Source organism: Polypterus senegalus, chromosome 16, assembly GCF_016835505.1.
Source record: "Polypterus senegalus isolate Bchr_013 chromosome 16, ASM1683550v1, whole genome shotgun sequence".
Taxonomy (NCBI): Eukaryota; Metazoa; Chordata; class Cladistia; order Polypteriformes; family Polypteridae; genus Polypterus; species Polypterus senegalus.
The window spans coordinates 866,405-882,059 of NC_053169.1; the positions used below are offsets into that span (position 1 = coordinate 866,405).

Genomic DNA, 15,655 nt, shown 5'->3' on the forward strand with positions numbered 1-15,655 from the left:
TATATATATATATATATAATATAAAATCCTGGGACGAGATGTGTTTTTTTCAGAGATATTTTCATGTCCATCGAGACGAGACTTTGTGCCAAGAGATTTAACCAGGCCCGGGGCCAGAAGTAAAAGACAAAGAGTAGATGACAAAATAGAACGTCGTAAAGAATTCAAAAACATTGGCATGATAAACATGCAGAGCAGGTTAGAGATAATAAAAGTACAAAAATTCGAAAGTCTCAAAAAAATGATAGTAAAAATCGCATTAGTGCAAACAAACGTAAATTATTACTCAGTGAAATAACGGAACAGCGAAAAGAGATCTAATGTATTGTTCAAATTTAAACTTTTAAGTTGGAGACTTGTAGATCGTCTAATTCGTGTTGGCATCAGAGAAAAGTAGAGTTTCTTCCAAATCCACATACACAAGTGGCAGAGACGTGAAGTGGCTGGCACGTAGCACAGGGGGGTTGGTGTGCAAAGCAAGCAGGGGGTGAAGCCCCTAGTCTAGTCCTATCTATCTAGATTATATATATTTATTTATATATTTATATATATATATTTATTTATATATATATTTATCCATCCATCCATTTTATAACCCGCTGAATCCAAATACAGGGTCACGGGGGTCTGCTGGAGCCAATCCCAGCCAACACAGGGCACAAGGCAGGAACCAATCCTGGGCAGGGTGCCAACCCACCGCAGGACACACACAAACACACCCACACACCAAGCACACACTAGGGCCAATTTAGAATCGCCAATCCACCTAACCTGCATGTCTTTGGATTGTGGGAGGAAACCGAGCGCCGGAGGAAACCCACGCAGACACGGGAGAACATGCACACTCCGCAGGGAGGACCGGAAGCGAACCGGTCTCCTAACTGCGAGGCAGCAGCGCTACCACTGCGCCACCGTGCCCTATATTTATTTATTTATTTATTTATTTATTTATTTATTTATTTATATATATATATTTATATTTATTTATATATATATAGATATATATAGATATATATAGAGATATATAGATATATATAGATAGATATATAGATATAGATAGATATATCGATATATCGATAGATAGATAGATATATCGATAGATAGATAGATAGATAGATATATCGATATATCGATAGATAGATATATATCTATATCCATATATCTATATCCATTTGAGTCGCTGTACCTTTCGCCACATGTTGGAGAGTACCTTGCCTTCTCTTAGCTAACGATACCTGTTTTTTTTCAGCAGACATTATCTGCAGATTGTTAAGGAGTAATGTTTGACATTTTTGAGAGAGAGATCACAACTACGTGTGTTTTAGAGAGTAGCTGCTGAGTGCCAGAGAGAGAGATATCATGGCCATGTGTTGTTCTCCCCACGTGGGGGACACTCTCCCATCAGAGCTGAACACGATCAGATACAGTGCCAACATCTGTTGATTTTTTTAAAGTTTGTCCTGTTTCAGTACTATGTTGGCGCAGCTGCGGGGGACAGCTAGTATTGAGTATTAATCTCTGCACACAGAAAAATTGATGCACGCAGCCTGGAGGGCAGCACTCCATGGGAAATGAAATAGAGAAGTTGTAGCATGGAGAAAAGTGCTAGGAATAGAACTGGGATGTTCATCTGCTAACCGGCTGGTTGAATTTCTAATGTGGATAAGCCAACCCACAAAAACAATTAATATTTAAAACAAGTGAAGCCTGTATTAGTATAATTATGTTTATTTAAAACGCATAGATTGTATATATTTTTGGCAGTAGATACTCCTGTGTGCCTCACATGGAACAAAATATCAAACATTAAGCTCTTTATTAAAACAAAGGGTTTATAAAACACACAGAATGAGGATTATGAATGTTTTATTTGGCAGAACACAAATTACAGTTTATGAATTAATCTGTATAATGCACAAGCACCCATAAGTCTCCCATCTCGTCGTCATAATCCCTTTTATCTTCCTGTAACAAGTCTTGTGGTCTTTGTTACCTCCTTGCTAGTGAGCTGTTGCCAGGGTATAACCACCAAGACCCTCTGATCATAGGGTGGCTCTATACTCCTTCCTGTAAACTACCTGTGGGACAGTCCCCAGATTTACTTTTTTGGTCAGGAGTGACCCTGGTAGAGTTCTGGTCATCTGTAAAAACCTAGCCTCTGATACATCAAGTGGACACGGGGTTCTTTCAGTGTTGCTGTTTAGATTCTTGCACTCTAGTGCCCCACCATAGTTATTTGTGGAGAACTTGAGAAAAGCTTCCTTTAGTGGAAGAGAAAAGACCCTCCTATGGTGGCTGATTCACATTATTACCAATGTGGATCTTTCTTGGGCATACCCAACTTGCTCTTTTGCCCAGATTTTTCCCTGGCACTTCTGTCCCAGGGTGTTGAGCAATTCCTTTTGTAAAATTCATTCTACACACTATAAAAGAACATCTCCTTGGAAATTAAGAATTTATGTCATTTTTATTTAAAAAATCTAGTTGCAAAATGCATCGTGGAAAGGGTTTAACTTTCATTTTTAAATTAAACAGTGCATTCTCAGTAAGTTAGTGTCAAAAGCTCCTGGATTTCTTTTCAAATGGAATTCTACATCTTGATCATGATGCAGATTTTGGTGCTGATATAAATTTATGTAAATATTTATGAACATTTGTGAGTTGGTAAAGTTATTTCCACCTTCACCAGACTCGGTAATGATTTTTTTTTTAATGTTTTTATGTCATTCAGGAAGTATAGAAGATGTGAACAAATTGGAGCAGATGGTTTTAAAATCTGTTGCCTCAAGTCAAGATCTTACTAACTTTACAAAAGCAGTGCAACAAGCTACAGCCCAGGTAAAAAAAAAGGGGGAGAAAGGTCCAATAAAGTTTATATGGCCGCCATTCATCTGTAATCTTACTGAGAACAATTACTGTTTCCTGTATATATTGTACATTGAAATCTGTATTTTTGTCTATGTCTTGTAAAATGGATTTTTTTTTTCTTGTATAGAGTAAATCAGTTGTCTTACTCTCCTTCTAGTAGTTGCTGAGTGAGATAGTTGTTGAATGTTTTGGTAGGCCTTCTCTTGTTTTATTATTTTAGCATTTTCTACAATTAGGTTTTAAAGATTTGGCTCACATGTCTGCCAAAAAGTGACTTGAGAGGTTGAGTCTCTTACAAAAGGGAGTCTAGATTGTTATGTACCAAGAGCAGACACTTGTACTCTGTTTTTTGCACTCAGAGTCAGGGGGACCATTCCTTAAAACCTGGGGACACTGAAATGGGTTGTGGAGTTGTGGGTTTACCATTTTAAATAAATAATTAAATAAAAGTGTATTATTACGAGGGGGTATGTCACTGCTTCATTGTATTTTAACTCTGTGTTTTGGTGATTTTAGTAGTGAGTTATGTTGCTGGAACATAGGAAAATGGGCTTTTTTAAATTCTGTATCATTTGCCATACATCTTCGATCAATGTGAATATTCAGAAAATATAAAATTGATTATTGAAAGGTTAGTTAGTAAAAGACTGATAAGATAAATGATGTAAAATAAAAATTACAAGTAGATTTCTGATTTGTCGATTTATTTATAATCTTATTTTTCTTATTGACCCCCGCCCCCCATTTCTAACTAAACAGCACAGTGCTGCTACCTGGCTGTCACTGAATCTTCTATCATAGTTCAATAAATAATTAATGGACAGTGTCAGGCTCCTTTTATGTTGAACAGTTTCAAACTACTCTGTTTCTTTATGTAGTCATTATGTATTTAGTAAACTCTGTAGTTGCATTTTACTTGAGAATTTACCACAGTGCCCTGTACCTGCACTTGGTGAACAATTCTATACAGAAATAGAATGAATAAATTAAATTGATTCCAGTTGCTAGTTAAGATCATTTGTCTGACATATCCTGCACTCTGATGCCTAGTCTCCTCCAACTCTGTGTAGAGATAATCCATTTTTTCTAATGCAACAACAGAATTGTTTCATTTTTCTTTTAAAACATGTTAGCCCAGTGCTGCTGCTGTTTGTATTTTTAATGCTGTGCATTGCTAATTGCAGTACGATTAGGATGAATCTGTAATGAACATGGCCCTCATTCTAATGACTTTTCACTCAGAGTTCTGCAATGCATATGTTCATTCTAGCTAGAAATGATGATGATTTAAAATAAGATGATTTTGGGCCGTCACGTACAGGACAGAGAGGAAAAAAGTAGCACAGTCGGTCATGTAACTGCTCCACTACTAAAATCTTTGTTCTGCAGCAGCCACTATATGATAGCCCTGTTCTACAGACTTTTGGAAAAGGTGAAATAAAAAATTTTACTTTCAAGAAATGAATATATGAACAGATAGAAGGCTTCAAGTCTGTTTTCCACCTAAAATAATTGGTACATATTTTTCAAGAAAGTCTTTAAATCTTATGATGCTTGAGTTTAAAGAGCTGTACAGAATAATAGACACCCATCATTTTTTTTTTACCATTCTTTGTGTAAGATATTTCACAATAAGGTGCAAAAATCATAATAAACTTCATGTTCCTGTTGTCAACATAATATTTAGTAATCCATTTAGAGGCTGTTATTATACTGTATATGATTCCTACTGTATCTATATTTAGAAATGTTAATAAGGAGACATTTAAATACTTTCAGCACCTAACTAGTGTCATCCATCAATTGTTAAGTATATGAACCTTGCACCACCTAATTCCTTTCAATTAATTATAACTGTTATTTGATTTCAAGATAAAAAATGAACCACCAGAAAGCATGTCTGAACTAGTTCAAGAAAAGTATGTTGCACTGCAGAAAGCCTCTAAAGATTTATTGCTAAAAGATGAAAAATTTATCAAATTTAAGGAAAACCTGAAAGAAGCAAGAAGACAAGGTAAGTAGCTTACTTTCAATAACTGTTGTTGCTCGACAATTAAAATGTAGATGGTATAGTTATGTCAGTATTGAAATAAGCAAGTTAAGCTAACAAACGGATACAGAGTTGAATCTTAAGATTAAAGTTAGGAGTAGAGATGATAGAAATGTTCAGAGTTTTCAATGGAATGTGTGCTGATGATTCCAGCTGTTACATTAATGTGAGCTCATTAACTAGAATATGACAACAAAGTTGTTCATCTTCAGTATCCATTGGTAATATTATGATTCAAATTTATATTGAGATTGATTTTTTTCTAGCATTTAAAGTTGTTAAAATTTGTATTGCAGTGCCTGCAGAAATATTCAAACCTTGAATGTATTTAAATTTTGTTGAGCTACTGTGTGAGAAGTACAGCACCATAGCACAGATCCAGTGCCTGTAGTTTTTTTTTTTCTTCTCCTTTGTCTCAGCATGTTTTTGTCCAAGTATGCTTTTCCTATCACATCTCAATAGTATGTTTGGGATTCACAATTTGCCCAGTGTCGGTGTGTACTTGGTGGGTTGACTTGCACCTATTTCTGCCAGGGTACACTCTAGTCCCCTGTTACCCTCAATAGGTTTGAGACTACAATGGTGCTTGAAAGTTTGTGAACCCTTTAGAGTTTTCTTTATTTCTGCATAAATATGAGCTAAAATATCATCATCAGATTTTCACTCAAGTCCTAAAAGTAGATAAAGAGAAACCAGTTAAACAAATGAGACAAAAATATTACACTTGGTCATTTATTTATTAAGGAAGATTATCAAATATTACATATTTGTGAGTGGCAAAAGTATGTGAACCTTTGTTTTCAGTATCTGGTGTGACCCACCTTTGCAGCAATAACTGCAACTAAACGTTTCCGGTAACTTCTGATCATTCCTGCACACCGGCTTGGAGGAATTTTCACCCATTCCTCCGTACATAACAGCTTCAACTCTGGGATGTTGGTGGGTTTCCTCACATTAACTGCTCACTCCAGGTCCTTCCACAACATTTCAATTGGATTAAGGTCAGGACTTTGACTTGGCCATTCCAAAACATTCACTTTATTCTTCTTTAACCATTCTTTGTTAGAACAACTTGTGTGCTTAGGCTGGTTGTCTTGCTGCATGACCCACCTTCTCTTGAGATTCAGTTCATGGACAGATGTCCTGACATTTTCCTTTAGAATTCTCTGATATAATTCAGAATTCATTGTTCCATCAATGAAGGCAAGCCGTCCTGGCCCAGATGCAGCAAACCAGGCCCAAACCATGATACTACCACCACCATGTTTCACAGATGGGATAAGGTTCTTATGCTGGAATGCAGTGTTTTCCCTATCTCCAAACATAACGCTTTTCATTTAAACCAAAAAGTTCTATTTTGGTCTCATCCGTCCACAAAACATTCTTCCAACAGCCTTCAGGTTTGTCCATGTGATCTTTAGCAAACTACAGACGAGCAGAAATTTTGTTTTGGAGAGCAGTGACTTTCTCCTTGCCATGCACACCATTGTTGTTCAGTGTTCTCCTGATGGTGGACTCATGAACATGAACATTAGCTAATGTGAGATTTGCCTTCAGTTGCTTAGAAGTTACCCTGGGGTCCTTTGTGACCTCACCGCCTATTACACACCTTGCTCTTGGAGTGATCTTTGTTGGTCAACCACTCCTGGGGAGGGTAACAATGGTCTTGAATTTCCTCCATTTGTACACAATCTGTCTGACTGTGGATTGGTGGAGTCCAAACTCTTTAGAGATGGTTTTGTAATCTTTTCCAGCCTGATGAGCATCAACAACTCTTTCTGTGAGGTCCTCAGAAATCTCCTTTGTTCGTACCATGATACACTTCCACAAACATGTGTTGTGAAGAGCAGACTTTGATAGATCCTGTTCTTGAAATCACACAGGGTGCCCACTCACACCTGATTGGCATCCCATTCATTAAAAACACCGGACTTGAATTTCACCTTCAAACGAACTGATCATCCTAGAGGTTCACATACTTTTGCCACTCACAAATATGTAATATTCGATCATTTTCCTCAATAAATAAATGATGCAAGTATAATATTTTTGTCTCATTTGTTTGACTGATTTCTGTTTATCTACTTTAAGAACTTGGGTGAAAATCTGATGATGTTTTAGGTCATATTTATGCAGAAATATAGAAAATTCTAAAGGGTTCACAAACTTTTGAGTACCACTATATTTTTAAAACATAAACATTGAATAAATGGAAGTAATTTTCTCCTTGTTTTATACAGCTTCCTGAACATTTTATTACTGAATAACATGGTAGTATGAACAAAGATACATTGTATGTTACTTAACTGTTTACCCTGGGTAAGTAATTTGCAGGAGAATGTTTGGCATCAGTTTATACAGAGTGCCCCTGAATAAATCTTTTAAGAATTTAACACATTAGGGTTTAGAGGATTTTTATTACAGATTTGCTAAAAAATATGAAGCTTGGTCTGGATATTTGGTGAATCAGTGTCTTATAAAATAATTCTAAAGATTCCTAATGGAATTCACGTGTTTGGCTGTGTTTCTCAAGGACATTTGCCGCCTTGATCCGAAATTGCTACATTGTTGAATTTTCCAAAAGCTGTTTGTTTGGGAGCACGAATTGTCACTCCCCATCTAAGGTCTTCAGTAAGCTGAGGCATGTTCTCCTCTAGAATCTAGCTCTGTTTAGCTTAAGCTGTGGGCTTAAGTCACTATTGTTTCTATTCTGGTAAGTATCCCAAGTCTTGTGGAAGAACCACCATAATATGTTGCTGCCAACACAGTACTGTATTTTGAGGTTGGCCTGTGCAACCTGGAAAATAGATTCTTTTATGTATACCCAATTGTGCTCACAATAACAGGCATATTGACCTCAAAATAGGGAGTAAAGAATTAAATATTCCAGTATTAGAGAAATCTAACACTTTGCTTGATTTTTGAAGCTGGTTTAACTTTACACATATAAGGTGAGGTGCAGTGGAGGCAAGGGTGCACATCTTCAGATTCTCATGACCATCCCACAAAAATACAGTACATGAAGATTTCTTGTCTGTTGTTGAGTTTGTAGCTCTCCAGATACATATATATGGCTTAGCTTGGGGGAAAATACTCCCAAAGAGAGGATGGAATTTTCGATTAGCAGTCCAGTGTTGAAAATTGAGAAAGACAGAATTAGCAAGCAGCCAAGTATCAACTTATCAAATGCTTATCAACTTGTTCAAAAACTGTTTACAAAAAGTAGCACAAGAAGCAGTAAGGTTTCCCTGAACTCCTGTATCCTATATAGAATATTGACTAGAAATGATTTTCATATATTGTCCAATGATTTTCATAAAGGTTAAAAACTTGACCATGCTTGTATACATGCAAACTGAAGGTCTGTTTAGATGTGTGAATATAGCTTAAAAGTCATGTCTGCATAAACATTAAAAACAAAAACTCACTATGCGATTTTGTTATTTTTATGGATCTCTTCACATGTATTTTAGGCAGTGTTATATGATAAAATGTTTTCCATTTGCAGCAGGCTTATTGCTTTGAATTCAGACCGCTGACCTGATTTCTAAGCTAACCAGAGCATGAAATATTTTACTGCATGATTTCATATTTTGCAACATGCTTCTTTCAAGCACTTGGATACACCATTATTTACTTGGCCCTTTCTTAGAATTAGTTAATGGCTAGCTAGTCCCTCATAGAGGCTAAAACTGCGAAGGCCTGCCAATGTAATTGCAAATTTGTTGGGTTTACCTATCATAGATTTGAAAATCTTAAATCTGTCTGCACTATCTTTGTGGGCCTGGCTCAGCTATGTCTTTTTTGTCGTGTTGCTCAATTTTGAGGGGTAATCAGTCCAAATAAAACCTGGTTAATTTTTTTTTTATTTATTCCCTGATAATGGACTTCTCTTGTAATTCTGCAGATATTTTTATATTCTTTGTTTATATTCTAATGTTTATCTCTCGTCTCAAATTGCCACCTTATACAGATGTGCTAACCTCTTTTTGAAATTATGTCAACAAATGACATGGGCACTGGTGGATGCTGTTCAAATTTTAGAGTGACCTGGGAATTAAATGTGTCATACCTAAGCTCATTCTACTTTGTATTAGTATAGGGAGCTAATAATTCATACATTCAAGACAGTTCTGATTTTTAATTACAATTAATTAAAATTAAAAATTGTAATTATTTTTAATAGTTTTAATTACTCATTATCAGTATAGAGTAATTTAAATAGGTAGGTGATGAGGTGTACCTCTAAGGTGTACTTTAGTCTGCAACATGACAAAAAAAGAAAAAACTCAAGGGGGCATCAGTGCATTGTATAATCATGGAAGCTATATTGGCTTTGTTTATAACCTTCAAGACTTCAAAGTATAAGCCATTTCAATATTTAGTACAGAATTTAAGAAATACTAAAAGATAACTTGCTCAAAGTCCATTGCACATTTTTTTTGTTATTGGAAGGCTTAGTATAGTTAGTCATCGTACTGTTCAGATGGACCCTTCTTTGTTTTGTTGTTTGTGAGGCAGATGAAAATGAAGTTTCAATTTAATTGTCCACAGTTTTGTTTGTGTTTGATCTTTTTTTACTGGAACCAGACTTCAGTTTCTAGTTAGAAAAATTATAATGAAAATGACACACACAAAGGTGTTAAATATCACTTGTATAGTGTGTTTAACAAAATAATAGTAACATTGTCAAAATGTTTGTTTTCCTATTTATCACTCTAAAGCCTGGCTTCAGGAATGAATCATAACATCCCTCTTCCACACTAGGTTCTCTTAGTCTTATTCAGCACTGAGAGCTGTTTTTGTATTGTTCTTTATCTGGCCCCATCTCTTATACTAATTTGCCACAAGCATGTCCTCCATGCAAAAGTCACAATCCTAGAGTTGCCGAGTTCATTCTTCTTGTTAGGGTGACTAGCTCAGTAATACAGATGGGCCTTGGATTCAACCACTGCTACTTTGGATTGAGACAAGCCAGTTAGTTAATTTGGTTTAGGCATATAATTAGTATGTCACATGTTACTTCTTTTAGGTTATACCATGAAGGACCTGAAACAGGTTTTTGAGGAATGTATAGCCTATTCTATCCTGCTGTTTTTGTTACCACCATGACCACTACCTGAAAATGCATATCAAAGTGGAGGACAATGAAGTAAATAATAAATATTAAATAAAGGACACTGACTTAACAGGACACAAACTCTGATAGCTATTTGGGGGTTATTTTTAGCAATTAAAAAGGTTAATAAAACACTCAACTGTAATATAAAAACATTTGACTATAAACCATGAAGTACTATTTTTGAGTCTGTTAAAGAGTACTGTAATCCTCATTCTACAAAAAAGATAATAAAGCTCTAGAGGTTTTGCATTAAAGAGAGGTAAAGGTTACCTTTGGATTAAAGCATGAGTTCTTCTCTAAACAGTTAGGGAAATTTTAGTTTTGAACAGAGAAGGCCTGATTATTCTTTAGAATTTCACATGGTCATCAATAAAGCTATCCAGAAAATTCTTTCCGTTAGAGACAGAAGTACACACACTAGAAGTACTGGTGAAAGTTAAGGGGATGTATATATTAAACTGAACACCAAGTAACACCTTTTTACATAAACAGTCATGAAATCTTTAAAAATAAATAAATAAAGGGTTCTGACTGTGAGTTATACAGTTGACGTATGGACTTTTACAACCATTTAAAATATCTAAGATCTGGACTTAATTTCTTTCCTCTTTTTTAAGTTTCTTATGTTTTGAAAGTGTAAGCTTGGATCTGTATCTGCATCTTCAAGTTATTATCTATCAATGGCAGTGCAAAAAAAAAAATGAAACAAACCTGTATTTATACAGCAATATAGCAAGGAGAGTGTTTTAACCATATTACTTCAAAATGAATGGCAGTCAGACAAGCTGGGAATAATCCTGCTTCATAAAGCGTGAAGCAATTAAGGAAGGAGAAGAGAGCTACAAGCACTGATGTTCCTGTGTTTCTGGCCAAGAAAATCCCATAGCCATGGAGAGGTATATTTTGAAAGGTGAAGTTTTAAAATGACTATGTACAAGTTTCAGTTTAAAATTTACTTTTTCTGTTCGTTTGATTTTGCACTAAATTCAGTCAGTCAGTCATTCATTGTCCAACCCGATATATCCTAATACAGGGTCACGGGAGTGTGCTGGAGCCAATCTCAGCCAACACCGAGCACAAGTCAGGAACAAACCCCGGACAGGGTGCCACCCCACCACAGGGCACACACACTAGGGACAATTTAGGATTGCCAGTGCACCTAACCTGCATGTCTTTGGACTGTGGGAGGAAACTGGAGCACCCAGAGGAAACCCACGCAGACACGGAGAGAACATGCAAACTCCACGCAGGAAGGACCCGGGAGGCGAACCCAGGTCTCCTTACTGCGAATCTTAACACATGTATTACAGCATTTTCACAAAATTAGTTGTAGCCATAGCTTGGAAGTATGCAGACACCTTTTTATCATGAATGGTGATGTGATATCTAGTATATTATATTTTGTGGAGTTTTAGCAAGACTTGTTCAGACTGTAATTAAACCCAAATGTCTGTACTTCAACATTTTACCTTGGCTTTTAGTGAGGCCATTAACATCTTGGGTAATTATACATGCAAAAGTATTACAAATAACAGTTTGTGGGATATAGGATGACAGCATAAAGCTGAAACATCCCTTCAACATAACACAAATGTTATAAATAAGATTTCACATTTTTACACATTCCTTTATTAAAACGGGTTTAATGGTACAAATGGCAAGTCCATCTGCTTCAAACACGTTGTACATTTACAAACCTCTTTTCACTGGATATGCCTTACATTCCTCCTTCTTTGTCCATCTTGTTGTCTTTTTCATTGGACATTCTAGCCCTTGCGTTCCTCTTACTTTTTGCTTGTTGATGACTTTCTTTGTTGGACATTCCAGCCCCGTTGTGGACAGTAGACAACATGATGTACATCGCACAGTTTACTGTATTATCCCAGCCACTCTTTGCTCAATTGACTTTCTTCATGGCTTCTGTTGAAAACATTACTCCCAGTTTTTAGAGACCAGTACTGTGGAAATGTTTTAGGCAGGTGTGAAAAAATGCTGTAAGCTAAGAATGCTTACACAAATAGAAGTATTTGTAGTTTATTTTTATCAATTAACAATGCAAAGTGAATGAACAGAAGAGAAATCTAAATCAAATCAATATTTGGTGTGACCACAGTTTGCCATGAAAATGATGATCATTAGCACCTGTTTGGTGTAATCGATTAGTCATATACCTGACTATAATCCTACAAAACCAAGACTTTGTGCAAGTGTACCTATAAATCTTGATGCTGGTTTGAAGGCAAAGGGTAGTCACACCAAACGTTGATTGGATTTAGATTTTTTTTTTTGTTAGCTTATTTTGCATTTTGTAAATTGAATTGGAATTTATATTTGTGAAAGCATTCTTACCTTATAGCATTTTTTCACACCTGCCTAAAACTTGTGCACAGTGATATATATATCTCACTCTGCACAAGTTTTAGGCAGGTGTGAAAAAATGCTATAAAGTAAGAATGCTTTCACAAATATAAATTCCAATTCAATATATGTATGTGTGTATATGTATGTATGTATATATGTAAGATTGTGTGTGTGCATATGTACAGTGGATTCAGAAAGTATTCACTTTTGCACATTTCAGTGGAGTGTGGCTTTAGTAAATTTGCAAACCTTTCTAAAAACATGTTTTTACTTTGTTATTATAGCGTATTGAGTGTAGTTCCTAATCTGCTGTGTGTATGTATATATACTGTGTCTAGATAGATACATAGATGGATATAGTGGTAGTTAAGAATGTTGTTAAGACTAATGTTATCTGAATTTAATCTTTGTTAATAGAAAAGTGCTTCTGGTGCACATGTTACGTATACCTCAGTTGCAGGTTCAGCTAATGAACCCTGACTTCTGGTCTGTTTGTTTCTATGTATAGTTGGTGTAGTGTGTGGACAGAAATTTCTGTGAAGGAAGTGATGTCAAAGCTCTTCCTTCATCTTCCTTCTATTTGTCCTCATTTCTGTGAGTAAAGAAGGAATAACTGTCAACAAATTTTGTCGACTTTAGACTCAATAAATGTTAGTAATAATAGTGAAGCTAATTTTTTTTTTAAAATAAAATTCCACTAGGTAACCATCAGGGCTGACTGCTTTCCCCACTTTAAAGTGAGTTTATAGCATCTACTAATTCTGAAAGTGTCAGGTTTATCCAGTTCCACAGCACTAAGAGTATCTAGCTGTGGTATCTGTAATGAGTCAAGAAAATCATTACATTATGCCTTATGGACTTGTAGTACTCTGAATGTGTAGGTTATATTTGTATCGTCAATCATTTTTTCTTTGTCTGTGTTATTAATTGCTGTTATTGCATTACAGACTTCGTGCTTGTGGATTTGTTAGACTAAGATCTTATTGGCCTTCCCTCCATGTTCATAATAATAATGTTGTGATATAAAGATAACCTGTTCAATTTCTTTAGTAGTCAAGAGGTTAAATTGTGATTACAAAACCTGCCTTTTCGTATAAAGTGACTCATCTGGAGACCTGGCGTATTTTAGATCTATTTTGGTAATCGCACAGTTTGTAGCGAATCATAACTTATCAGATCCATGGAGGTTTTTAAATTCTAAACTAAGAGCATATTCCCTTTTTTCACTCGTACATCACTGTTACTCAAGAATTGATTATTTCCTTATAGACGATTATTTTTTGCCCACTATCAAATGTTGTGTGACATTATTGTTATCTCTGACCATGCCCCTCTGATCATGGAGCTTAAATTATTGTGTCCTACACACTCATCTCATACCTGGTGTCTTGATCCCCTCTCATTACCAATTTAGAACTGCACAGAATTAATATCCAAGCAAATGTATTATTTTCTTGAGACAAATGCATCCTCCGAGGTCTCAGCAGGTATGCCCTGGGAAACTCTGAAGATATTTTTAAGAGGACAGATTATTTCATATCTTTCTCACAAAAATAAATCTGAAACCAAGAAGGTGTCTTGAGTTAATCAGCGAAATTACCAGTTTTCTGTTACTAAAGATACTCCATTATTAGAGTGTTGAAGACAAAATGTTTTGGTGTTTTTTTTTTTTTTGGCTTTCTATTTTGCAGAAAATGGGAAAAAAAAAAATTTGGCAGTCTAAAAATCAGTCCCCTTTGGAAGTGGATAACATTGCTATTGTTGTGCCACATGTACAAAGGTACGAAATATCTTTGCTTTAAACGATTCTCTTTATTTGAACAGATGTTTTTACTTTGCAAGTGGCACGTGCTCCTTGAAAATAGGTACTTTTATGCAACAGCCTTTACTGATTGCCTAATCTTTCTAAAGAACACACTCACCCACGCTCATCCACCTCAGATAACTCAGTTTGATTTTTGATGTTGGTGAAACTTCTTTAATTGCTGTTAAGGTACACAACAGGAACAGATCAACATCATTACAGAATAGGAGTCACTAGGAAAATCAGTATCATGAGCCAGTTTCTCAGTGATTGCCAAATTCTTTACTCTTTTGCTATTTGGATAAAAAATTGAAAGGTGTACGTAACAAAATAAAACATCCCATTGACAGTAAACCTGTTCTGAGTATAAATCAGCCAGCAGCAGCAGGCATTAGCTGCTATTTTTATCACCTTATTCTAATATTGCTTAAAATAATTAGTCCAGTAAATAATAATGTTGTCCTGAATAAGCATCTTATCCCTGCTTCACTCTGCAACAAGAATATTCTGGAAAGTTTTTAGTTTTATAAGTTAATTTTGTGCCCAACATTTGTCATGTTTTGCTGTTTGTCTCAGAATGTTCAGACATGAAAAGGGCCTTGTATTTCAGCTTCTCAATAATGTCTAAATATTTGTGGTTCTGAGATGGCTGAGCTATCTTTACATGTTTGTATAAATACTCTTCTGATAGACTGGTGCCCTGTCCAAGGGCCAGATTTATAAAACGTTCGTATGCACAAAAAGAAGCCAGAAATGTGCATACTCATATTTCCTTACAAAAGTAGGATTTATAAAATAAACTTGATGATCGAACATGTGTATGTTTGCCGTCACTCTGACTCATCCATATACAACATTTTCAGATAAAGGAAGAAATTACAATGTCCTTGATCATTTAGGAAAATGCAGGTAAGGAACAACTCATGCGCACAGTATGTCATATCACAGAGCCATTGTCATAATGTTCATTGAAATGACAAACATATTAAACCTTAAAAGTGTTTAATGTCGTATACAGGCAGTACTTTAGTATCCTTTTAAGAGGGCCAATGATGCAAATTTGCATTGAAGATTGCTTGGCAAGAATGAAGCTGCTTTTGTTAACTGTAAGCATTTACAATACACTAATGCACATGTCATCCATGATGTCAAAATGAGAATGACAAATGTGGCCTTGGTCAGCCAACGATTTAAATTTACTTTGTCATTCTTGTTGGTAGTGACTGTGGTTGCTGGCTTGATAGTAAGGTAACTGGCTGAACTGTTAGTGTTTTATATGACCTATAATATTTATTGTTTCGGCAATCATATTATCATTACATGTGCCAGGTGACAGTAGATATCTACTGAGTTGCTGGCACCTTAAGTCATTCCACTAACCTGCGCTTCAATGTCATGCTGAGGGCACCATTGACACAGGTGGAAGTGTTTCGCTACCAGATAATGAAAA

At 35.7% G+C, this 15,655-nt stretch overlaps 1 protein-coding gene across 2 annotated transcripts in view; it reads left to right on the forward strand.

The window, feature by feature from the left end:
- nsmce2 (NSE2 (MMS21) homolog, SMC5-SMC6 complex SUMO ligase) overlaps positions 1 to 15,655 on the forward strand; it is a 32,016-nt gene that overhangs the window by 2,758 nt on the left and 13,603 nt on the right. For both annotated transcript variants that reach the window (XM_039737919.1, XM_039737920.1), the window contains 2 exons: positions 2,732 to 2,838; positions 4,741 to 4,882. In XM_039737919.1, coding sequence (XP_039593853.1) covers positions 2,732 to 2,838; positions 4,741 to 4,882 — 249 coding nt within the window. The remainder of the gene's footprint in view (positions 1 to 2,731; positions 2,839 to 4,740; positions 4,883 to 15,655) is intronic.